Here is a 26,040-nt window from a genome sequence, read left to right on the forward strand (position 1 = left end):
CTCCTGCAAATCTTAAATTTTCACATTTGGAAAAAAAGCTCTGTGGTGGAGATGATCACAGTTCTCTCAACCACTACAATCATAAATTTAACCACACCAGGCAGTGTTATTTTTAAAAGTTTGTGCAGGAACTTTACTTAAAATTGTATGTCTAACTGAGGCCTCTGTCAGGTAACTTACCTCTCTGAATACCTGTCTTTGTTTTCCTTTTAGCAATACTTCCATGCTGGAGGAAGTGGGCTGAAAAAGAACTTCTTGGAAAAGAGCCAAGACCTACAGTCCCTGAGATATGCTCTTAGCCTTTACACACAAACGACTGATGCCTTGATAAAGAAATTTATACACACACAGACATCTCAAAGTAAGTGACCTGTAAGAGACATGCAAGTGCCTCAAAATTATATTTTAAATGTTTTAAATAATTGGTTGCCAATGGCAGCCTCCAAACATTGTGATATTTCGGTATTTATTGACACAAATCTATGCATGTGATGTTACTCTGTGTCAACCACTGTTGTAAATCAGTGGAGCTTGACTTAGGTCAGTGCATTTACCTGATTGTCACTTTACATAAAGAATAGGTCCAGCAAGTCTGTATGAACACTGAGTATCAAGATTATTTGTAGGAACATTCCAGACACCAACAGAGTTATACAGGCCAAACCAGAGTGTATATTACAATTATTGAAACAAAATAAATTCAGAAAATATTTTAGCAGTTATAGATACTTTCAGAGCTGGTGGCTGTTAATTGCTAACCAAAATAATTGTGAAAAGTGTGATATATCCCACAGGGTTTGCTTTTGAGATTAAGAACAATTGAGAGTAACATGCTCTTAAAAGTAGCACACTGATTTTACATTACAGAACCTATGCTGACTTGTCCCTCTAGCAGGTCATCTGTAAAATTTATCCAGAGCCCTCAACTAAACTTCTGTGCCTATGAATTTAGGAAGACACTGACAGTGAGTCCATCACTATGTGGGTTCAAAAGGAATGGGATGTGTCAGTTGGCTGAAATACAGCATTATTCTCCCTGTCTTGATGTTTTTCACTGTGCCTTTCAGAATTCAGACTTAAAAACTATGCTCCTGAAAATGTCACATTGGTCACTTATCAGAAGTCAAAATTTTGACAATTTCCCAAAACCAAATAAAGGCAGAGAACGTGCAAGAATCACAGATTAGATATATTTTGAATCTGGACATCACCAACAATAAAGCCACTTTTTTCTGCTCTAGAATTCTGGGGTAGTGCACAAAAAAATTGAAACATGGAAGGTGTCTCATATATAATAAATATACTGTTTATTAATGTTGTATGTCAGAAGGGCACCTTTGTGACTTCAATAGGAGGGCAAGAGTTCATGGGTGTAATTTTAGGCAAAGATTCCTTCTGTTTTCAAAGAAAACTATTTCTTATCATCTTTCTTATCCAATTTAGCGTTTTCATACTGCTACAGTCCGTATAGGAGCTGCTTTCATATATATAATGAGCATTACATTCCAAGCTGAAGAGTTTCTTCATTCTAGAAGCTGCCAATTTTTACATAATAGTAAGCAATACTAGATTTCTTTTGAATGCAATGAGCATTTGTAAAAATGGCCCGTCCATCACTTAATATTTTTGAGAAGGAATATAGTTTTCTGATCTATAAGAATTACTTTGCTCCACTCATGAGAATGAGAAGACTTTTAATTGGACAGTTAAACTGGAAATCAATTGCTTTTACCTCTGAAGTACAATATCTTACTTATTATAAGCTATCATAAAACATGATTTTGCAGCCTGCCCCCCAAATTCATTCTAAGGAATGATTTCTATTTTAGACTGAGGATCTTCATTAATAATTCATACATTAGAAGTGAGAAAAATGGTATAAAGCTCTCATATGAAAGGAATAGATCATTTTTCCTCGCAAAAAAAAAGGATTAGGGATTTAGGCAGAAAATGATTAATTATTAGTGCATTTTGCTTTTTCTTATGCACACTTTCACTGCAACTTCAAGAGAGAAAATTATCCAGGTATAAGCAGAGATTCTTTATAATTTCTAAATGACAAATTTGAATAGTCTGAGTTTCATCATGGTTTCAGCCTCAGGTCTGTGTTCATTTCTATGCGTATGTTAGCATGCCTGTATTTGCACACCAGTTTTATCAGAAGTGTAGCCACTGAGAATGAAAGTTAAGGACAAGTGACTCATTCAATAACTCATTCATTATGGTCTGTAGTCTCCCAACTGTGGCTGTATCATTAGCACTTGGTTAAAATAACCATTTTTGCTAATCAGAAACTTGCTCTGAAATATAATTGAATTTACATCTGCTCTCATATTTTTATTGATTATCCATAATTAATAAAAATAATTGGAGATAATTAAATTGGGAGCAATGGGAAAAAGGAATACTTTAAAGCAAATAGCACAATGAATAATAAGAATTATAAACTGACTTGAGATAAAACAATTTCATCCCTCTGAAAACCCAGTTTTCACTTTTTGATTAGTACTTATTTTAACTTATGAAATAGGAACATTACCATTATAAAATTTTGATCAATAGATTCATTCTTACTTAAAAAGGAAGCAGCTTATTTTCATTTTAAAGGGTCTAAGACTGGTCTAATAACTGATGTCTAACTTCTGCACAGTTATTTCTAACAGAACTTAAAATGATTAGAGAGAATATTTATATGTTTCTAATTCTGCAAAGCTCTTGAACTGAAATTTATAAAGTGTCCCTACATACCACAGTAAGGAAAGTTTAACAGTTTTCCAGGTTTATTTCAAGGACTTACACTGCCAGAAGAAACTGTATCTATATATTTATATATATCTATATCTACACACACACACACACACACACACACACACACAGAGTTGACAAGTTCTTTTGGTCTTGAGTTCAAAAATTACATAAACCTCACGTGGTAAAATGCAAACATTAATTATTTCAAAATTCTGAAAAAGAATCCAAAGTTGTATGTGAACTTAAGATATCAAAGGTGAGTAGGACTGGCACTAGCTCAAGTGCAGTTTTGTATTCTAGCTGGTCTCACATGGATACCTGAATACCATTGTCTGTCTGCTTTCACTTGTCAGTCGTCTGCAAACATTATTAAAAATGGTGTATATTCTTCATTTCTTATTACTCTCAAGTCTATGCATAAGGTGTTTGATCTTAAACGAACAGTTTCAACAGCAGTTCCTAAAGCAATTTACATATCCTTGTAAAGCTAAAACCTCAGCTAGATGAAAGCAAAGCTTTGGCTTTTCATAATCAAAATTTTCATGTTTCTCAAAATTTTCATATGGAAGTTCCATGGTGACAGTACAATAGCATGGGAATATTCTTCTTTATATTCTGGATCCTCAGTTCTCCTGTATTGATTTGTGTACAGCTCTCAGGCCAAGTAAATATTTTACCATCTTCTACTGATTTGGCTTTAATAATATCATGAGCACATGGCAAGACAAACAAGATGCAAAGGATGTGTTTTAATTAGACCCTGGTTCCATTAATTAAAGGTATGCCTAACATGTACAGTACAATCTGTGGTCCTTTCCTGAAATATTTCTTGCTGTAGGGGGCTACAGTCTGCCACTCAGCCTATGACAGCTGGATGACAATTGATTACGAGAACTCTACTGTCATGTCGTTATATAAAAGCTAACTACTTTTCTAGTCCTTGCTGTACCAGCCGTTAGGAGCTTGAACACCATTCCCAACTCATTTAGCAGATGTCTTTTCTCAGTCCACTTATAGCTCTGTTTCAACAGAAGCAAGACCCCCTGTGGACAAACATATTCACTGGTCATCTACCAATTATAAAGCTGTAATAACTTGAATTTTACCTTGCAGACATCTTCCATCGCAGCACTGAGATGCTGTGGAGAAGGCTGAAAAACAAAACAAAACCAAAAAACCCAAGCCCCTATATAGTCCAGCTAATTTATCAGTCAGGAAATAAATTCTTCTCCATTCCTAAATAATAACTAGTACAGTATCCATCAGTGTAAGACAAAGAAACTAAGCCTTTATTAACTGCAGTGTAGGAAGGACACAAGCTGCTACTATTTTTTTTCCTCACCAATTCAGATATTTTCACACTATAGGTTCTCTATTTGCTCTCACGCAAAATATCTGCGGTAGGCAAACAGACAGCTTCAAAACCTGTCTTTGTTGGAAAAAATAGGTCTGGCAAACAGTTTTTGTTTTACTTTTGGCTGTAAAGAGAAGGAATTAGGTATGGTGGATCTAACCAAATTGCTGTAGCTGACATTTGTCCCTATAGTACAGAACATCTAGCCCTTCTGTTAGAGACCTTGGCACATCAAACTAATTGAGACGAGGGCAAGGACAGCTGGCTTTGCGTAGTAGTTTATAAACAGTAAAAATAAGGGTTTGAAAAGTTGTACAAGCTGTTCCATAAATAAAATGAGCATTAATAGCATTGTAATAAAAAAAAGAGTACCATACTGTCAGACCCCTGCTAGCTTTCCTGTTTCTTCATTTTAAAGAAAGACCTTAGACTTCACGTAAGTATAAAAGTTGAACTGCGAGCATAGCAGACGAAAGGAGCATCTTTTTTTCTTCATAATCATATTGGCAGAAAGTGTTTATGTACATATCCAGTAGAGGAAAGACTGTACTGTGTCAGTAGAAGTCATGTATACATACATACGCGTGCGCGCACACACACACACACAAGAACACACATGTATTATATATATTGGTAACATTGTTGCCACAGAACAAGTTGGGTCAGTAAATCTGTTGCAGTGAAAATAAAACACCTAGCCAAAATGATTAGGAAAGCACAAATGTCATTTCAGCATAACTGTAGTAGAAAACTGTCATCTTCTGAAACATCCATTGGTGCTTTATGTATGATTTTTTTAGGTGTCATACTGCTAACAGATATTTTTCAAAATACCATATGCAACCAGCCACTGATTTGCATGCAGATCCTGATGATGTACATTGTGCCCACTCAATATTCACTATGAAATACCACCAAACTACAAGCAGACAATGATCAGGGTTACTATTAACCACAGATGAAGGAGAGGGTTTTTTTTCCATTTTCCATCAAGCTTCATTGTGTCTAAGGAACTGCAGGGCAAAAAGCTGTGTTTGATTGATTTGAGAAGCAGGACTTACTTACTTTTTCCCTAGAGATCATAATAGCTATGTAAAAACTGTATGTTACTGGTCCCCGATATTTCTTAGTCATGTATATATTGGCATAAGTTCAGTAGGACTAATGAATTATATCCAAGAATACGCTTTTTCACTGTTTCTAAACAAGGATAACTGCTTGAACCAGTTTTGATTCCAAGTCTTTGTGCCTACACCTTGGTAAAGAGCAATTCAAATAGGCAATATTAATAGCAACATTCCTATCTTTTAAAATGATGATTTAACCTCAGGTACCTTCACAGTTTTTCATGTGGTGTTTCCAATACACTAAATATGTGGAAGCTAAACTCCATCCTTGTTGCTGTTTTCAAATAAATCTGGAGACTATACTATGGACATATGTTTGTTTTAAAAGTAGCTTATCACAAAGTCAAGACAAATGGAGTTGATATCTGCCATAATCTTACCCTGATTGATTTTCCATTTCAAAGCAGTACTACAGACTCTCAAGACTGTTTTCTCAACAGACAAGTGTGTGAATAAGAAAATGACAATGTTGAACATAAACCAGAAGTAACTTTTTGAATAACTGACAACCTTTTTTTTTTTTTTTTTTTTAATGTGTAATGATTTGCCTCTTGAAAGCATCATGGTGCTGAATGTTGTAAATTCAGTCCTCACTCAGTATTGTGAAAACATATCATTACAGCTTCCCCCCACACACACTGTGAATATGAAAAATTCTATCACATGCTACCATATTAAACATCTATCTTACTGACTGGCAAAATAGGATAGAGAGGTTTCTCTTTGCTGATTACATCCCTGCTTCTATGCCAGATCTGCCACTTACTTTTTAGCTTGTTTGGAAATTGAATACTACTCAGATTATGATCATTTTGGATTTTAACATTGGTACTAATGTGATAGAAAGGAGAAAGCCCTATTTGTGACATTTACTTTAGTACAAAAATACTGGGATATTATTTCCAGAAAAAAAATGGAACTATTTGAACTACTGAATCCTAACCCACACATGTAAAACTAGCTGAGCAGTATCTTTTGCAAATAAAGTATTGGTATTGATTGGTAGGAACACTTTTACCATTTTACAGGCAATGAATTATGAACTGCTAAAGAAAGGTATACTTTTCTAGCATTCGGGTTTAGTATTAACTAGAAAGTGTCCAGGTGACACAGCAGCCTATTGTGAGAAAATTCTTTTGGATCAGTTTTCTTTTTCTTCAACTATACACCAGTGTTAGATCTGTCAAGAGCCATGCTGTGGAGCCGATAGCTTTTAGCATCTCCCTAAAATGGGCATTGATCTAGAACTAAAGGATTTTGAAAAACCTGGAGGCAGTTTGATGAAGAACTTTGTATTTCAAGGCCTGAGTGACTATCTTACACACTGACACTGTGGTCATTGATACCTCTGCAAAGAGGTTATGAAGCACAGCCAAGTGAGACTCTTGAAGCATCAGTGTTACCACTACCAAGCAGAACCCTCGAGATACAGATAAATTTTGGTTTCATTGAACTTGCCTGAGCTGTAAATTGTCACAAAAGTGACCATCTAAGAAGATTAGGCACAGCTAATGGTATACAGTAGCTATGTCTGATCTACATGTGATTTTTTTTTTTTCCTCTACATTCAGCTGCAAGATAACATTTTCTGCAGAAATTGAGGCTACAGTAGGGACTGTCATCATCTTTTGCCAGCAGACAGAATCACCTGTGCGCACTACACTTGCACCAAACATGAGTCAGTTAGTTGGTAAAATGGAAGCACACTGCTGAGCTAGACCTAGTAGATCCTGTTCAGAGGAAGGACTTGGGGGGTTCAGCATTATACAGCTAAAGCATGCCATGGCTGCCTTAGAGCAGGATGGCAGCCAGCAAGCCAACGTAGAACGTCGTCAGGGAGGGCTCGACGTTTTATGCAAAAGACTGCACGCACCCCTGCAAGATGTCAACCTACATCAAATCTAGACAAAAAAAGGTCAAATTACAGTTCAGATAGAAATGGCTCATTTTTAACTAAAACTTGAGCTAAATTCAGCCATTTTCACAATCAGTGTGAAACAAAGGACAAACTCTTACTGCATTTCGTAAGAGAAGGAACAGACTCAAAACACTGAAATAAAGCCATGTCCATATTCATTGGCTTATTGTACAGATTTTACTACTCTATGATACATTTGACTTACTCAAAGCTCAGACCAATCCAGCCAATACCTCCCAAAATCAGTTCTAAAAAAAAAAAAAAAGAGAGAATTTTTCATCCTGGCAGTCACCTTTTGATTGCAAGGAATCATACTTTCACCTTTTAGACAACTGAACTTAAAGGACAATAAGATTAAAAGCAGGTTTATGGCTATGTTTTAGTTCAGAAACTTAGGTCTTAACTCTTCACTAATTTTGCACATTATAACTTGTTGTGAATGTTTGCATTTAATTAGCATTCACTCTGATACATCCATACTTTTAGTTTTGGCAAACTGTGTAAAAGAAAGCACCTCAAACATTACAGTGTCCTGAATGTGCTCTCATTTATTATTGTTAATTTTTCCAAACTGAATGCCACTGTTGCATCTCACATGGTCATTTATCAGCAATGGCCAGGAAAATATTTTTTTCTTACACATGTACAGCAGTTTAGTTTTATAAGCCTCATTAGAGAATGCTACAGCTCTTTAGTGTAAGGGTATATGACATAGCAATCCATGCTGGCAGAACTGCAACGTGTTTTGTTGCTTGACTTTCAAGAATTTATATTAGTTAAGCAGAAAATCAATACTCAGACAGCACAGAGCTCATACTACGGTGCCTATTTTATGCTTAAATGGCTGCAGAGAAGGGTATTCTTTCACATGAGCTGATTTGTATCAGCTTTCTTCTTTTCATATGCTAGACAAGTATAAGCTAAAAGTAGAAACATCTAAAACCAAGAAAAGATAATAAGTAGAATGGAAAATATTTATCTAATTAGAATGAATAACTATAACAGTAACTTCATGCTCATGCTGCTCTTGTAAAACTACCAACATAGGAAATTGCATGAACAGAAATTATTTTCAGATGCCAAGACAGAATTCAATTCTCTGTTCCCCTGCAACCAGTAATTGTACAAGGCAAAGCAAAATCTCACTATCATCTTCTTTAAATATATGAAGTCAGGTTGAGATACTAAACTGATAGGTACCATAGAAGACAGCAAATAATACACTATTGTTCAGGCAAGAAAATGAATGCTATCACATACTCTATGGGGAACAAAAATTGCTAGGCAGCTCTTATAAGTAAAAAAGGAAAGTTTTTTTTCCTCAGCTCTTTGCATTTCAAGAATGTTGAATTGCACTATTTCTGTAGCTGTCATATTTTGAAGGTTGTACCTGTATTCCATTATGAACTTCTAAGTTCTATTAATAGCATATCTGGTTCTTTTATGACCTATGCATGAGACAGAAATTAACTCGAGAAGTAAACCCTGCTTCATCCACTGTAGTTTCAAATTGAGGTCACAGTCATGTGTTATACAACATTATTTCATAAAAGGAAAAAATAGCTTGAAAAGATAATCTGAATTAAGTCCAAAAGATCAAACTAGTTACAGCACATTAAAGTGAGAATATGTAAATATCATAAATTACTTTGCTGCAATGTCTGTTACAAATGCAGACCTCAGCCTAGTTGCAACGAACGTGTAATACCAGACTATATAAAATATGCACAGTGAAAAAAATTGCAGAATTATGACTAATAGATTTCGTCATATGCTAATAGCAACATCAATGCGTTCAGAATCTAGGGAGAAAATAAATATTTTAAAAGTCCAACTGTAAGAAGACAGGAGTGCTAGTAAAAGGTTTTTATAGGTGCTTCACTTAAGAGGCTGTCATGACAGAAAATATCTTTGGTTACCTTTAAATGAAAAACTAAAGCACCTAAATTATACTGTTCCCCTTAACTTCCTTAAAAAGCTGATGACATATATCTGATGACTTCAAATAGGCATTATTAACAATATTTTGGATACCAGTATTTTGTGTTCATTTTCTTGCAGAGTTAATGCTATCAATGGAACATTCAATACATGTATAAACCTTTTAACTTGAGAGGCTATACTTGTCTGTATGTAGAATTGAGTCCACTCTTTAAAACCCTGGACAAATTAATATCTCTTCAGCTCTGTGTATTCTATTTATTTAAAAATACATACATTATACATATATATATACACACACAAACATGTTGTTAGTGTAAATACATATTATTATTGTTCATTACCTGTTCCCTCTGTCTAAATCTTAAGAATGCTTCCATAACTAGCATGTTTATTTACAGCTATATCTCACCAGAGGCACCAAGATTGTCTTTGACTCTTCTACACACGCACATCTACACAACTGAATGTAGATACCTGAGTGCCCACCCTCTGAGCCAGGCAGACATCAACCAACAGTAACACGTCTGTGTTTCAGTGCATATAGACCAAGTTGCCGAACAAAAGAGTATATAAGGTTGGACCTCAAATCATGCCAGTCTGAATACTCACCTTCCACATCAAAGCTGGCTCGTCCCACACAGACATACAAGAGCTTACATTGCACAGACACATATGCCAGGTGGAAGCTGCTAACATTCACTTTTGGAACCTATAAGGGAAGCTGACCAGGTTAAGGGAGTTGATGCTCAAGGACTAGCTGGCTACAACATGTCAAGAGTGCTACCATTGCACTTCAGGCCTCTATGCTTATGTGCCAGCATTACTAGGTCACACTCTGTGGTCTGTACTTGGTCTGTGGATAAAGATCTGATCACTACAAAACTGGCATCCTTCCTGATTCCTACAGAAAAAAAAACAGTGAAGGAAAAGTGTGGGTGTGTGGGTGTGTGTGTGTGGGTGTGTGTGTGTATGTGTGTGTGTGTGTGTACATACACACACATTATATAGATATAGTTAAATATAGTTTTATTTTTATATATGTATATAGTTAAATTCAATTACAGAACTTCTAAGAATAGGTTCTTAGGTGTTCAATAAATTTTGACATTTAGTGCCTTCCTATCAAGCAAGTAATAGATTATTAAGTTGTAATAACTATAGGTAGCATAAAAGCCTTTCAAGCAAACATAAGAGCTCTCTTTTCAAACATCTAAGAGTAGACACCAATCTCTTTTGGATGCGATGTAGACTGCTTATTAGATTCCAGCTTCCAGAAATGGAATCAATTCTCTTCACAGAGATACAAAACTTCTAGCATTAGGAGAGGGAACTAGTACATTTCTGAGTTCTCTGAACTGAGAAAGACTGTGAATTTAGCTCCACATCAGAGTTTGGACACCCAGCTGCTCTTTCTGTTGGCAAATCTCAATTCCAATTTTGCCTGAATTTCTAACACCAAAATCCAAAGAGCATCATTCTCTCCTCCTCTCGCTTGTACGTACACTCTGACAACATAATTGTATGCCTAAAGCTCAACAGATCTGTAAAGCGGTGAGTAGGCAGAGAAAAAAAATCCACATTGATAACAGCTGAGATTTCTGGGGTTTTTTGAACAAAAAGATCACTATTTTCCAAACAAGTTCTATGAACCTTGCCAGTGCAATGCAGGTTAGGGTAAAGGGTCGTACTAATAATGGAAGGCGTAAGAATCCATTGCATAGTGTCCTCATAACTGTTCTGCAGATAAGTGAGTCTTGCTTTTACAATGACTGCACGGTTAGAATTGTCTCTGCAAATGCCACTAAAGCACAGTGGACGCTGGACAGACCACAAACACAATGCTTTTAGATTTCAATAATTAAAAAAAACTAAAAAGAAAAAGAATGAAATCTGTTGTTAATGAAAGCTGTAATTGTTAATGGATGAAACAAGGATATGTCCCTAGTTGAACAGCAATGTAAACCTATTATTCTTCTCTTTTGCTACTAGACTACTTTGCAACATAAAAAAGAATCCCTGTTTTGCAAGCATGCCCTTAATCTCTCTCTCTCTCTCTCTCTCTCTCACTGTCTCAGTCGCTGTCACACATGTGCACACAATTTGTTGTTGTCTCTCATTCTGTATGCTGTGAAAAACAGACTTTCAAATTAATCCTCCTCCAGATTTAAGAATTTTACATGAAACTACTGGCAGTAAAATATTAAGAATGCCAAAAGATCTTGAAGCATTTTCAAAAGAAAAAAAATGCTATCCAAAATATGAGATAGTCAACAGGCCTTATCATGAAATGATATGTTAACCAAGGATTACACAACCATTTTCAAACTCCAGTCCACAGGCACAGAGCTGATAAAACAGAAGATTTGCATGGCTGAGTGCAGGGCAGATATTCTGTTTTCAGATTCAGTACTACTTATTTCTGTCTGACTTATTTACACCATTAAATTATTTGGTCTTCACTGATCATTTTTTCAGGGCTGTTGTGTTTCACTTTGTTATAGCTACCAAATTTTGCCATACTGAACTGTAAATAGAAGAGATTTTAAGCTTGACACTAGTGTTTGTTTAAATGCCATACCAAATAAAACTAACTTCATTAACAAGTACATCAGGTAATACCTTCACAGATGTGGCAATTCTGTCTTCTATGAGTAGTTCTATATAAGAAATTACATCATTACATAAACTTTCCTAGGCTTATATTAGACAATCTCAAATACTAAATATTATTTTTATACAAATATTGTGAACTTTGGGCTTAGCTGCAGTGCTACTTCTACTACTTACGTGCACAAGCTCTGCTATCTTGGATACTCATATAAGCGTAACTGTGGCAGCTGGAGATTCAGTCAGGACCTGTGAACAGACCAGTTATTAGCTCAGCTTCTCAGATACATTTTGCCACTCTCATTGAGCTCCATGCTGCAATACCAATGCTCCTAGCAACCCCCAAAACAATCTAGTTTTAAGCAAGTCTAAATGGGCTGCACCACAGCAGTGACTGCAGTAGAAGTATGCCAAGTCCGTGAAAACATATTCACATGCACTCATCTCGTCAACATATCAACTTATTATGTGATTTGGGGATTCTGTGCAGGCAACTGGAGTTTGAGTACTTACAAGCACTTTTAGAATTTTGAATTGCTGATTTTGAAGGGTATCTGGAAATGCTCATGAAAGTTTGCTGAAAGCAATTATATGCAGTTACAAAAATATTTACTTCCACAATGCAAATTTTTAACGGTCACATGAGAAAAATTTGAGTTAAAGTTATACATTATATCATTGAAGAAACAGCAGAATAGAAGATACCTGCATTTTATATTACCACAAAGAATGTGAAAAAAAACATGCACATCTACCACATTTGCAATGTGACTATATTAGTTTTGCATAGTTTTTAATATATGAGGAAGCATACATGCTTTTCTTCACAAGTCAGAGTGAGCCAGTATTAGCCCACTGATCAGCCACAAACACACCACTACAAACTCATTTCAAGCTTTGTACCTGAAATCTGCAATTTCTACATGGTCTTTTAAGAGAAGAGTTTAAAGCCGAAGTACCAATGAGAAGATTTTAAGGAAACTGTAAGGAAGTTTTTTATGTTTTCCATTTTTAAAAAGAGTTTCAAGAGATTATGCAAACATTTCAGTTGCCACGCCCAACTTCCAGAGCAGCTGGAAAGTGTGGATAGGGAATTACTCCATCAGAGGTACTGCTTCTGCTATTTCAAGCTCTCAGAACCTTCTCCTAGCCCTTTCAGGTGCTTTCTGAACTGTTCCTTTTATCTTAAGCCTATAATGCTCTTTGGTGAAACTGTGTATTGAAGAGATTGTTTCAAATGTATAATTTGCTCTTAAACTTGCTGCTGTTGCCCTGCCAGCAATCAGTGTAGATTGTGATGGTTACAGCTCATGCGATTATAAAAGAACTCTCCAGGATGAGTGTTTTACAGTCTCACCTGTCTGCTCATCATTGTCTCGTACAGGCTAGGGGAGGGACAGAGCATGCAAACCACTTGTCTGTTCTTCATAAAACAGAATTACGATCAGTAGTCTGACAAGTCAGTTTACTATTCTCTGGAGTGATAGGCAGCCTGTTTCTTTTGCTCAATTGAGGCTGAATTCTCCATCTTTATTTCAGGTTTTTTTCTTGCAAGCTTGCCATCACATAAAATGGCTGTTTTTAGTAACTCCCCTATGAAACAAAGAGACAGAGTATATTTTTTATATGTGAAAGTAAAAATACAGAGGGTTAATTGTAACATAAATGAATTTTTATCTTTGAAACATAGATATATTATTTCCAAAAAGCAAATACTTCTAGAAATTTTCAAAAAGACAGATGAAGATCAATAGAAAAATTTTAACAGCACAGAAAAACTAGAATTACAGTAATCCAAGTTTTAAAAAGTGATGTTTTCTAATACATGAAATGTGTCTGACATTCAGGTGTAATTTATGCTAGTTCATTTTCTGTGAATCACATTTATTTCTGCTAGGCTCATCTTTTTTCAGGCAAACATAGCAGTTAGTTTCCAAAGCTCTCTTGATACAAAAAAATTTCTAAAGCTCTTTGCTCTTAAAGGATTCAAGCACAATAAAGGATATTATTCTAGAGCATATAGGGTGTTTCTTTCTTTTTTTTTTTTTTTTTTTTTTTACAAAATATATGTGGATCCTTTTTTTTCCCTTGTATTTTGTGGTATTTTCTATCAGCATCCTCAAGTTCAGACCTTTCCAAAGATATCTGCTAAGGAATGGAAGATTCCTGATAAGGAGTAGAGGAAAAGTTGTTTCTTTGGGCATGTGTAGCCAGTGTATTGTGACTACAAAACATCTGACCAGGTCATTGGTTCAAAATTACTCTTTTAAATTAAGATTATGGCCATAACAACACTGTGACACTGGTGATATTCCAGGAGCTAACTAAAGAAGGAATCAAAACCTAAATATTTTCCTGATTTTTGAAAAAGGCTTGTTCACTGAGGGACTAGCATCTGTGGCTGAAGGAAATACTTTTTTCCCCTTCACAGTTTGTTGCAGTGGAGTGACAGCAGTTTAAACCTAGGAGATCACCCTGAAGTCCACCTATGAGAGGATGTGGTCTTTTGATTCGTATAAACAAACTAGCAGATAAAATCAGCATAGTTTAGAGTGGAATTTCAGTAGTAAATAAGTAACAATAAGGCTTTTCAACATAAAGCAGAGTTATTAGTACTTCTGTTAATCTTCTAATGATTTGAATTACAGTATTAAAGAAAGAGAAGTGCAATCATCCTCTGTGGCGCAGTGCTAGATACTTTTTGTCAGCTAAATGGACCCATTAAATGTGGTAGGATAAAACAGCCTTTCCAAAGGGCAATCAGAATCACTGAGAGCAATTCCTGCCCTGACTTTACAAGGCCTGGCAGTAAGAAAGAAAACAAAGCAACAGAGAGAGATCAGAGAATTTAAAATGAAGCGCCGTAGTTTTTGAATGTCAGCAAAAGGTGGTATAAACAAATGCTAGGATTGTATCTCTAGTTTGCTCGTCAGGAAGGGAGGGATGGAGAGCGGGGGAGAGACAGAAGATGGATGCAAGACCGATGGGCTGGTGACCGGAGGAAACCACACTTGTATTCTAGGCTCCATTAGAAATTGTCTCTGCTCTCTGAGAGGTTTTGTTGCAGGAAGCTTCCTGGGCAATAGTGATACCCACAGTCATGTTAATGTCAGTTGTTTTCAGTACAAAACTGCTTGAAGTTTTACATAGATTTCTTTGTAACTATCAAACAGTACTATACATGCAGGACTAATCCTTCTACCTATTTGCAATACTGCTTAGAGCACTGTTGTGTAACACGAACTACTAAGACAAGGAAAGAAATGGATCAGCTGGGAGAACTACACAAGGAAATACTTTGCATAGTTGAAAAAAGTGTGAGAAACAGAAGACTTAGCTCTTAGGTTCATAGATTTTGTCCTGTAAGATCTGATAATATGAGTCATTACTGATTAATACTGCACTCTCCATTACAAACATCATCTGCAAGTTGCTGCATTGGCTAATGAAAGCGTTAATCATTTTCTTCCAAAACAATCTTGATTTCCCCTAATGTGTTTTTCTTTTTTAGCTAGAGGCTAAAACAAATGATTGACACTAGCTGATCTATTCAGTAATACTCAGGATCAGACTGACTCACCTTCCACTGTAGTCAATGGTAAATTAATTCTGAGTAGAAGAGCATTTGAGAGCCTCTGATAATTGCTCTCAAAATGTTCAGTTTATTCTATCCATTCGATATTTCTATGCTTTAGATGTTGCAAATTCCTGGTTCTTCTCTCCTGCCCAGTTTGGCAGACAAAGCTTTTTGATCAGAAGAACAAAAGAGTAATGGCTTACAGCTATTTTTAGCTCAGACTGAAGTAGCTGACAATGCCTAGCTGGCTAAAGCACAACCATTTCTAACACACGTAAATAAAACCATATTCATAAAAGAGGTCTGGCACCAAAAAAGGGGCCCGTTATGGTTGAGCTGTGCAGTGTTTAACAAGATGAAAACATGAAATTTCACAGTATGGAAGAACAAGACAGGTTAACACTCTAGAAGCTCCAGTCTCAACTCTCTTCAATTTGCTTTACTACATCAGAACGCCAGTGAGAACGCCCTATATAGATATATCTGTATAGAGAATTGGAACATTAGCCTTGATTGGCCTTTGTGAATTGTAGGTCTAAAAAAGGTGTAGTCTTTACTTAATTCAAGTTAACTAATCTACATAAATATGAGGGAAGATGTTTGCAGTTTTCATACAAGTTAGCAAGCTGGGTTAAACCCAAGGCTAACTCCACTAAAGAATACCACATTTCATAAATGAGGCCTTGTTAAGAGAGTCCTGTTTTTCTGGGCAGAATATTTTACATAGCACTTTGAATCACCACCACCACCCCCCAAAAAAATATATATATATATTTAAAAACCACTGTTTCAAGACACAGAAATTCAGTGTCAATATTATGCTGCTCGCTGTTACATTGTCTAAAGACATTGTGTTTGCAAGAGAAAAGAAAGAAGAAATCAGCTTTAACTATATCACCTTGACCAAACAAAAATTTCCTTTCTCTTCCTAAATAAAACCTATTTTGACTGAACAGTCTGATAAATCCATTGTTTTACTATTCTAAAAAATGCTGTTCTACTGATTTTATTTCAGCTTTTCTAGTCCATTTTATTTGTCTTAATATACATATTCATAAATACATTTCACACATTCTTTATTGTGAACAAGATGTAGAATGATTCAGCAGCTTAATTAGAGCCCCCATATACTACAGCTTGCTTTGAGGAATTACCCAAACTACAACAAGTAGTTTAATGGCTGCCACTGAAACTAAACTTCTTGTCATATAAAAATCTGATGTGTTACATGTCTCAGATGGTCCCAACCATCTGGTTGTAAATTTGTACAAGTAACCTGTGATTCAGAAGTAGCAGCTATGAGCAGCCTAAGATATTAAAAGAGACTGTGTTTTTACTAAAACTCTGTTGTTTCTGACTATGCTTCAGAAGTGGATTCATGACAGTTCGGAGCCAAACTCACTTGCACGTTGGGAGATACAGAACAGTGTTCAAGGATTCTGAGCAACATAACTGAGCACTGGATTTCCATATCTTGATATGTCAGGAAGAAACCTATAACAGTAACACAAGTAGCAACACTAGGGGTGAGAGTATTTAATTCACCTAATTTCTGAATTCAGAAAAACAAGGTATGATAAAGGAAAAACAAAATATCCTGGGTATAAACTAATTCAGGGCCAAAAAATATCATTTTCCCAGTATGTTCATACAAGGCACAGAAAAAAATTGGCAGACCTCTTCCCTGTCCTCCTTCCTAACTCCTTCATGGGCTGCTGGAATTTCTAAGAGAAAAACATCTAGCGACTATTTGCTTCCCCTCATGTGTAGATGGATGGAAAACCAGTGGGCAAGGAATTTATGTATAAATAGAAAGAAGGTAGAATCTTCCCTTGCCAACCCATAAAAATATTAGCCGATTATAAAGGGAGAGTAATTTCATTCAGTAAAAGGATCAGGGAGATTAGACTGGGGAGTATGTGAACAGTACACAGTCAGAGTTCACCTTTCACTGCAATCTAATTAAAGAACGAGTGTACATATTCCCATATTGTTTATATTGTACTGCTGTAACTTAGCCTATGACATATTAAAGTAAGGACCTTTGAATACATATTCAGACTTATTTTTAGGGATCTATTATGTGCAAAGTGACTTAGAGCCTGCACTGGCGCTTAAAAGTAGGGACTTTCAAAATTAAGTTCCAGGCTCCTCTGCCTTCCCTGAAGCCAGCCGGGTTTTTTGCACTCAGGCCCGTGTGCCTGTAAGTAGTGCAGGAGAACTTTAGTACTTTGGTTATAAGCTTAACAGAACTTTACTGCCTCCAATATGGAGACAAGGGACCACCATCATCAATAACAGTACAGAAGTAGGTTTCCAAAAATGACATCAATACAAAAATGAAGGTTGGGAGACCACCCGCTTTCGCATTTCAGGATGCCCATCTAATGACAACCAGAATGGAAGGATCCCAATGACAGTTTCTTCTCTTTTTACTAAGGCACTTTACATAGACATTTGCAATTGCTAGGTATCTTTGTGGCAACAATCACTTACGAATCAATAATTGATTCCCATTTAAATGTGAAATTCATGACAGAATTCTAAGTGTTTCTGAGAAAGAATACCACTTACATTCTATTACTATTTCTCTCCTGCTTATTATTTCAGGCCAAACTTCTAATAATACAGTGGGTGAGATATCTATACAGGTGGATGTCTCTACACACCCTGGAACTGGTGAGCATAAAGTTACTGTAAAAGGTAAGTTTCAAATAGCTGGTTTTAAAAAGAAAGCAACAACAACAAACCCCAAGACCCACAGTTATTCCATACTCAGTAAAATATCCCTATAATGAAATGACAAATATTAAGTATTACTGTGCTTCTAAGCTATGAGTATGATTCAGGTTTTTGGGGTCATACTTTTTCCTTGCTCAACATCAGCAGGAGTCATGATTATACAAGTCAGTATTGTCTATGCTTCCCTGTGTAAACCTGGTAGCATGCTAGACAGTTGAAGTTTATATATATATATATATATATAATATATATATAAAACATAAGCTATAAGATCTTATGTGTCAAATTACACTTTAGAATTACTTTTATATAATTTAATTTTCCAAAAGCTGTAGTGGAGTCGAATGGTGAGTATCTACACCAAACTACTTAAAATGTTTTGTCTTTTATAAGTAAAATCCCTTTGTTCTTTCCAGTCTGAATTCCAAAGCAAATGCAGTTACCTTTATGTAAGCTGATTTTTTAATTAAAGTGGAGGTAGCAGACGAAACAGCTGTTAAGGTCAATATTGCGAAGTGCACATTTGTATTTGCTAGTTGTAACTAGAAGCGTTCGGGCCTCTTACTCAGCAGACACCAGGCAGGCTGCCAGGCTTGCCAGGTATAGATTTTCCATAGGAAAGATTTCAGGTCACCCTCCAGTGACCTTTCATTGGCTATATAAAGTCATACTGGATAATTAATTGGAGTTCTTCCAATGGGATTTTATTTGTTAACTTCATTTCTTTTACTTCTTTTTAGTTGTAGCAATTAATAATCTAAATTGGCAAACAACAGCTATGTTCCGGCCATTTGTGGAAGTCTGTGTATTAGGTCCTAACCTCAGTGACAAGAAAAGAAAACATGGAACTAAGACAAAGAGCAACACCTGGTCACCAAAATACAATGAAATTTTCCAATTGTAAGTCTTTTTTGTGTGTTAATTGCATACTTGATACAAATTTTGTTAGAATTTCTTGCAGTTAAATCTGTAAGGACTAAAAAATCCTAAGGCCAAGGCTGTATAGGTCATAGAACACATATAGACAACACTTCAAAACAATTTGTTAATTGGTATCAATTTTACATGAAGATGAACGACGACCACTAGGCTTTCAGTCTTAATAAAAGCTGGTTAAAATGTACAGTTCTTTTCTACACACAAAAACAAGTATTTATGTACCTGGGAAACCATCCATCTAAGCAGTTATCTGGACTGAAGCACTAACTCTTACTGCTAGAGATCTGGACCATTACGTCTGTAGAGATGCCCAAAGATTTAAAGCATTGTTTGTATGTTAATGTTACTATATACCTCTATTATTTAATCCTCACAGCAATAACCTTTTCACTAAGTCTGTGATTTTAAGGTTAGCATTCCCCATAGCATATCTCTTTCACCTCTTCAGTCCTCTTCTCCTTTCCCAACTGAGACCAATTCATTTTCCAAGCACTGAAAAACCCTGCACACTAGGACTGAGTTCATTTCTCAGTGTCTGACCACAAAGCTGCTAGGGCTTGCTGCCACTGATTTTCTTTATCCCTCTGCTGTATCTGCAATAACAATTGGCCTCTGAGGATATACAGAGCAGCGAGGAAGGTGAGACACATGATCATAAAAGGGCACGCTGAAGAAGGAAGCTCTAGGAAAAATGGAGGCAAGGCTGGCTGTGTGTCCTGTTGCTCAACTCAAAACTTTTTGTCCTTGCACAGCCTCCTGCTAACCATTTCTCAGGGCACCTGGGGACCTCAGCTGCTTAGAAGTGCTCTAAACTGACTGGGGTGGCTGGGAAGGGAGAATACCTTGGTTGAAATCGCATCATGTGTCCCTCCAGAATAATTTTAAGAAAATGATAAATTGCACTGAGATTGTACTATAAACAAAAGTAGCAATCTATGAAATGTATATGTCTTATTTGTTTCTCTGGAGGCTACTCAAAGCACAATTAAAAATGTAATTAAAGAGGCTGAGTTTCCTATACTGAAGCTGGATGGATAAAAGCATTTAAAAATAAAGTAGCTAAAATGGGCATAGTTACAAAAATCCAAATGAAATGACACCAAATTAAGCAGAAGATGATCAGTATGTACAGATTTTTTCATTGTCATGAATAATGTTGCCTTTTAAAAGCTAAATACACTTCCATCTTTAAATATTCATCTCTGTTGGGACGAGGCTGTATAAGGATGACATAGTAAGTATAAAAATGATTTCTGAAGGGAAAAGATGTAGTGGCATTATAAGATACAAGTTTATATTTCTTATCTGTAGCAGCATAATCCTCCTTTCATTACAACTTCAATAAATAATGTGAATCTTTCACCTTGGAGAGAAAAGGATGTGTTCAAATGTCTTATGTCCAGTAACAATAAGCAGGTTAACACTGACTGTTAAAGAAAATGGAAATATCAAATAAATACCCCTAAGCTATTTTAGTATTTAACCCTTGACTCAGTCACCAATTTAACCTAGGCCTCTGCCACTGTTAACTTTCAATAATTCAATAAAGCAGTTGGTTGTCCCACTCTTACCATCCCTGTTCTTATCACTCATAATAAAGTAGGAAAGTAATAATAGAAAATATATAATTAGTCTGTTGATGTCAGAAATCAATTTATGTAATAACTTTCATGGAGGACGTGGGTGTTATTTCAAAGCTATACCTTCTTCCTGAAGCTTGACAAATGATTTTAATGGTGCAGCTTTTATAGAAACGCTCAGATCCTTCAAATGATTAAAGCTTAAGTGTTGCTCAGTTTCCATTCATCACAAACTGAAATTGCATTCAAATGGCTGCATCTCACTACAGCTGACAGATCATCTGTCAGTCACTTCTGTATTTAGATTAAATGAAATAATATTGTAAGCCTACTTTGTGAGTGCAACCCTGCCCTATGTGTGTGCTTGTGTGATTCAGAGCAATGAGTAAAGGAGGTGGAGCAATAAAGCAAAATATTTGGTGAATTTTAAGAAACAGTCCCCCAATGTACCTATGGTCTTGAGCATAACAGCTCCTTCTCTCCTCAAGGGATTGCAGTGACCTGCAAAATGAACACCACTTTCAGGCAGGATGAAGATGTACCCACAGATACAGGCAGGGCACGTTCATATTCCTGCCAGAACAATTGCTTAACTGGGAACATTTTCTCCAGTTTGGTTTAGCCTGTCAGGAGGTACATTTCTAATTAATTACAACTAGCCTCTAGGCTTGGGGGGGTATTAGCCACCTTGCAGGTGCTAAATATAGCTTTCAGACAAGTTTGTAAATGGTATAGAGGATCTCTGGCTACCTTGGAAGAGAATAAATTTTACCCTTAAAAACTCAGGTTATTGTGCTTTTTATTTGAAGCATTATGAAGGGTTTTAAATCATTTCAGTTCCCCTGGATGCTAAAAATGTGTTCTTGCCATCGTTTCAAAAATACAATGAGAGAAAAATTTCTTTTTTTGTATCTAGGAACAGTACTTAAGGCACAAGTAGCAGATAAAACAAAGCATGAAACTAGCAATGTAGAAAAGCTGTGATAAAACAACAGTTACTAAACTGACATCGTAACTGCCCGATACTATATTTTTACTCTTACTTTTTCAAGGCAACCTCTTATTTGTGTTACAATAGAAACCAATATCCGTACCCACCTAATGGAGAATTTTGAGCAAACAGTATGATAGCCCCTACAGCTAATTTGGACCTGGCAGAAAGAACAGAAACAAAAATTTATCTGAGATGTGTTTTGTGTCAGTGAAAAACTAACTCGAAGAGACTTTTATCAGACCTATATGCCTACTCGTGCAAACACACACAAACTTTCAGTAAGGACAGAAGAGAAATAGCAAGTATTGATCTAGAATTTTGCACTGCAGTTATAGAAGTCAGTACATTTAGAAAACAGGTACTTAAGAACAGAGAAGCTGCTTTTACATACTTACACATTTCAGAATTACCAGAATTACCAAGCTAGGAAGAACTGTGCAAAAATTTGCAAGTCAAAAAGATTTTATTTTGACAGATAAAATATGTAATGTCTGAAAGAAAGCCATCTATGATTTAAGGTAGCAGTATAAATATTTCTGCATTTTTTCAATTGTTAAAAGATGGTATAACATCTGCGCTTAAACTATTTGAATATTTTAGGCACTTTCTAGGGAAAGGTCACAGCATGTTTCAGAGGGAACTCTGAATAATAATTGAGGGAACTAATCAGATCTCTAAGTTTCTGTTCAGGTCAGCAGGAACAGAGGCTACTTGACCAATAGCATCCAACTGGGTTAACCATGTAAGAGGTTTAAAGTAAATGATACTCTGTTGCAAAATTTGGAACTACCACTATCATTATAAAGTTGACCAGATTTCTACAGCATGTTCATTTCTTAGGGGAATTAAACTGAACACCTTGTTCTAAATTCGTATTTTTAATCCATGCAGCGTTTTGAGTAACGAAGATAGGCCAGGAGCCTACGAGCTTCATCTCTCAGTGAAAGATTACTGCTTTGCCAGGGAAGATCGAATTATAGGAATGACAGTTATTCAGCTGCAAAACATAGCAGAGAAAGGTAGCTGTGCATCTTGGTATCCCTTGTTGAGAAACATCTTTGTAGATGAGACTGGGTTGACAATTCTCAGAATACTTTCTCAGAGGACCAATGATGAAGTTGCTAAAGAGTTTGTAAGACTTAAATCAGAAACAAGATCTGCTGAAGAAATGGCCTAAAATACCCAAGTAATGCAAGATCGTCACCGCCAAGAACATAGATACAATGCTGTTGTCTGAATAGTGCATGCCTGTGAAAATCTGTGGGAATGTTTAATTAACTATGTTTTCAGTGTTTGCCAGTACTTAAGTACTATATTTGCAAGGTATGTCCAGGAGCTCTATATCTTTTATACATATTTTGGTTTTTGGTAAAGTAATTGTTCCAATAAAGTGCCAAAACTAAGATAAAGAGTAAATGATTCATTATATATTTTAAAACGATGATTTCACCTCATCACAATTCATTATTTTTTAACATTTATTAATAAATAATTAGCGCTCTGAGTTGATTAATAAGTTCTGTTAAAATACTGTGTTGCTTACTGTAAATTAAGTTACCTCCCTTACTATTAAGTTAAAAATGTAGCTAATTTCAAATTATCATTTTATGCTAGCTTCATTTTAGGTATCTTACAGATAACTTTTTCTATCATTACTACAGATGCAGTTACTTATAGGAAGTGTTTGTAATTTTATAACTACCAATATAAAGTAATGATTTTTGCATAAGAAATGAAAAGGGATGGAAATATTTTATGCTAATCTTTTTCCAACCTTTCATAAATATCACTGTGAAGAAATGCTGTTAAAGCAAGTTCTCAAGAAGCTGTGCTTATCAGAGTTTGTTACTGATGTTTGATATCTTGAGATAACTTTGTTCTCCAAAACTGCCAAGGTAATATCATATTTGTATTAAAAGGTAAGTCAATAAATGTAGAAAAAGACTGCCACGCAGAACAGTATATGTGCTTTAAAAAATTTCATTTTTTAAAATGATATGGTACTATGTAAGGGTTAATAGTTTGGAATATGTAAAGCTGGTTTGTGGTTTGTTTCTAGAAATTGTTTATGAAAAGCAATGATGCTGTTAGCATTTTCACTCGGAGTTATTAATGTTGCTTTACATACTTAGCTGTGACATCAGTTAAGTGCTTTATTTCTTTTTTTTTTTTAGAAAAGTTCAAAAGTTTGTACTTATGCAACATTACTATGTATTGCACTAAAGCAACCTCTGTGTCCTGTAAATATATTTAGTGAGAAATTGTAAAATAAAGTATGAAGAAACTGCTTCTAGTTTTGTCATTTGATATCATTTACATATATATAGGTTTTAAATGCATGTGAGGCCAATTTACAGGGCTGCAACATAACATTATGATACATCAAAGCATGGTTTCTGATGTCTACCATTTGCATCTTTCATAACTGTAAGATCTGATATGTCAGAACAAATGAGGTAGTTATTTTGTTAATGCACATAATAAAATGTTCTGGTGCATATATAAATATAATTGTATATGCATACCTGTATTTGTCATTGTTTTTTGGTTACAAGTGTTTTTAGTAAAATAGGTTGGAGTTTTCAGCTGTTTAGGAAAAAAAATAAAAGGGGGAACATATGACTAGTAGAGTTGATTCCAGTCTGTTAAAGTGTAATAGGTGACTCCACCTAGGTCAAACAGAGTTTTGCCAGGCTATCCTTTTGTGAGATATTTAGATAAAATTTTCCAAACATCTTTCAATATCTTCAGTCCTCTTGTTTGAAGACCAAAAGTAGATTTGCCAGAAGTAGAGTTAGACATTTAGAGGTGATCTGCACAGTCTCCAGAAAGTTAACAATGTTTCACAAAGATCACTGGCGGGGAAGGAGTTATTAATCAGCGTATATATATCCTGCTGATAGTTACGCATCGAAGAATAACTGCGACAGAGATTTTGATGGGTATATTTTTCCCCCCTTGTCACTTCACAAAGCCATTTCTCCATGTGAAAATGGATAATTTCGCATTTCAGAAATAGTTCATTAATTTAGACATTAAACATTTCTAGACATTAGACATTTCTGAGGATGTAACTTTAATAATACCTACTAAACATAGCTTGCATGTTTAGTTAATTACAAAGACTTGCAAAACTATCCCAAGTGTTTAGAGACCCAATATCCATCTTGAAAATAATCCCTTCCTCTAATATTTCAAATGCATTTTGTGTGTTGTGGTATACTTAGAAGTAAAATCCAGGGGTAGCTCTAGTAACTTCAGCAAAATTAAAAAGGATTTTTTCTGCACCTATATAATACCTCCTCCTGAGCAATTTCCATCTGGATGTGCAGGTCTTACTGCTCCTTAGCTCCTCCTTTCTGTGAGGCATAGCAGACACAAGCAGACACAGTCTCAAATAAAAAAGGGGAATAATCAAGGCATGCGGTGCTTCTGCAATATAGAACATTATTGTAAATAAAATGCAGAGAGAATCCCACAATAAATCATTTGTGGCTCCTTGAAATAAAACAGGATGGCTGGGGTAGACCACATCTGTGTTTTTCACCTGAAGTGCTTTCATTATGTATGTATGTATGTATGTAAGTAAGTAACATGGCATGCATTTTGGTGCATGATTTATTCACCACCAGCTTAAATATTTATCCTTGAGATTCACCTATAAAGGAATAATGATTGAACTTGCTCAGGAAGTCTCTTAATGATAAACAGTCTCCGTCATCTGCACACACCAGAATTAATCAGACAATGTTGGTAAAGCAACAGTAAAAAAGCCTTAAACAATATGCCATGATGTTTCACTGTTTTTGGCAGAAAAATATTTACTTTCTGCATCAAAATTTGTCTTGTGAAAATTGAGAGGAAAATACGTTAACTTTACGTCACAGAGCTCTGTTTTAAACATTTACCTGTGAATCAAAATGCCATAATATAAGCAGGTCAGAGTCAAACATTTTATGTAGCAAAGATGATTGATATGAAAAAGGTTGCAGGACTATTTTAAAGGCTGTTATATTTTGTTTTAGAAATGTAAACATTCCATTTCTTTAAAACCACATGAATTTGCATTTATGAGAACATTTTCTTAACTCTAATGAACTAACCTTAGTGAACTGGCAGCTATTTCTTCATTTTTCTTTCTCGGGGACAATTGAACTGATATAATCAAAATTAAAGTTGGAATTCCATTTCTATTGGCTTGTTAAGATATTAAATATAAATACATACAGTGCAGGAAATAAAGGGGAAAATGATAGGAGAGAATGGTAGAATTCAAGAACAAATTTTCTACTCTGCAAGGAACAGTTATTACATGGAAACCATTTGACATGCATCTGGAAAACAAACACATCTAGAGTAGTTTGTGATATGACAGCACTTAAAGTGACCAGTATATTTAAAACTGATATTTCTGTAACTCAGTAAAATGAGGGCCAAAAGAGAAGTTTCCTCTTTTCTATTTAGTTTTATGGGATGGAAAAATAATAGTCAAATGTAGGGAATAGAATTA

At 35.5% G+C, this 26,040-nt stretch overlaps 1 protein-coding gene across 4 annotated transcripts in view; it reads left to right on the plus strand.

Moving 5' to 3' along the window:
- Positions 1-23,817, plus strand: part of UNC13C (unc-13 homolog C) — a 221,193-nt gene extending 197,376 nt beyond the window's left edge. For all 4 annotated transcript variants that reach the window (XM_064517384.1, XM_064517386.1, XM_064517387.1 and 1 more), the window contains 4 exons: positions 214-361; positions 17,886-17,978; positions 18,758-18,917; positions 22,422-23,817. In XM_064517384.1, the coding sequence (XP_064373454.1) occupies positions 214-361; positions 17,886-17,978; positions 18,758-18,917; positions 22,422-22,707 (687 nt within the window). In that variant the 3' untranslated portion in view covers positions 22,708-23,817. The remainder of the gene's footprint in view (positions 1-213; positions 362-17,885; positions 17,979-18,757; positions 18,918-22,421) is intronic.
- The last annotated feature ends 2,223 nt before the right edge of the window (positions 23,818-26,040 follow it).

Source organism: Dromaius novaehollandiae, chromosome 10 (genome assembly GCF_036370855.1).
Source record: "Dromaius novaehollandiae isolate bDroNov1 chromosome 10, bDroNov1.hap1, whole genome shotgun sequence".
NCBI classification, from domain to species: Eukaryota; Metazoa; Chordata; class Aves; order Casuariiformes; family Dromaiidae; genus Dromaius; species Dromaius novaehollandiae.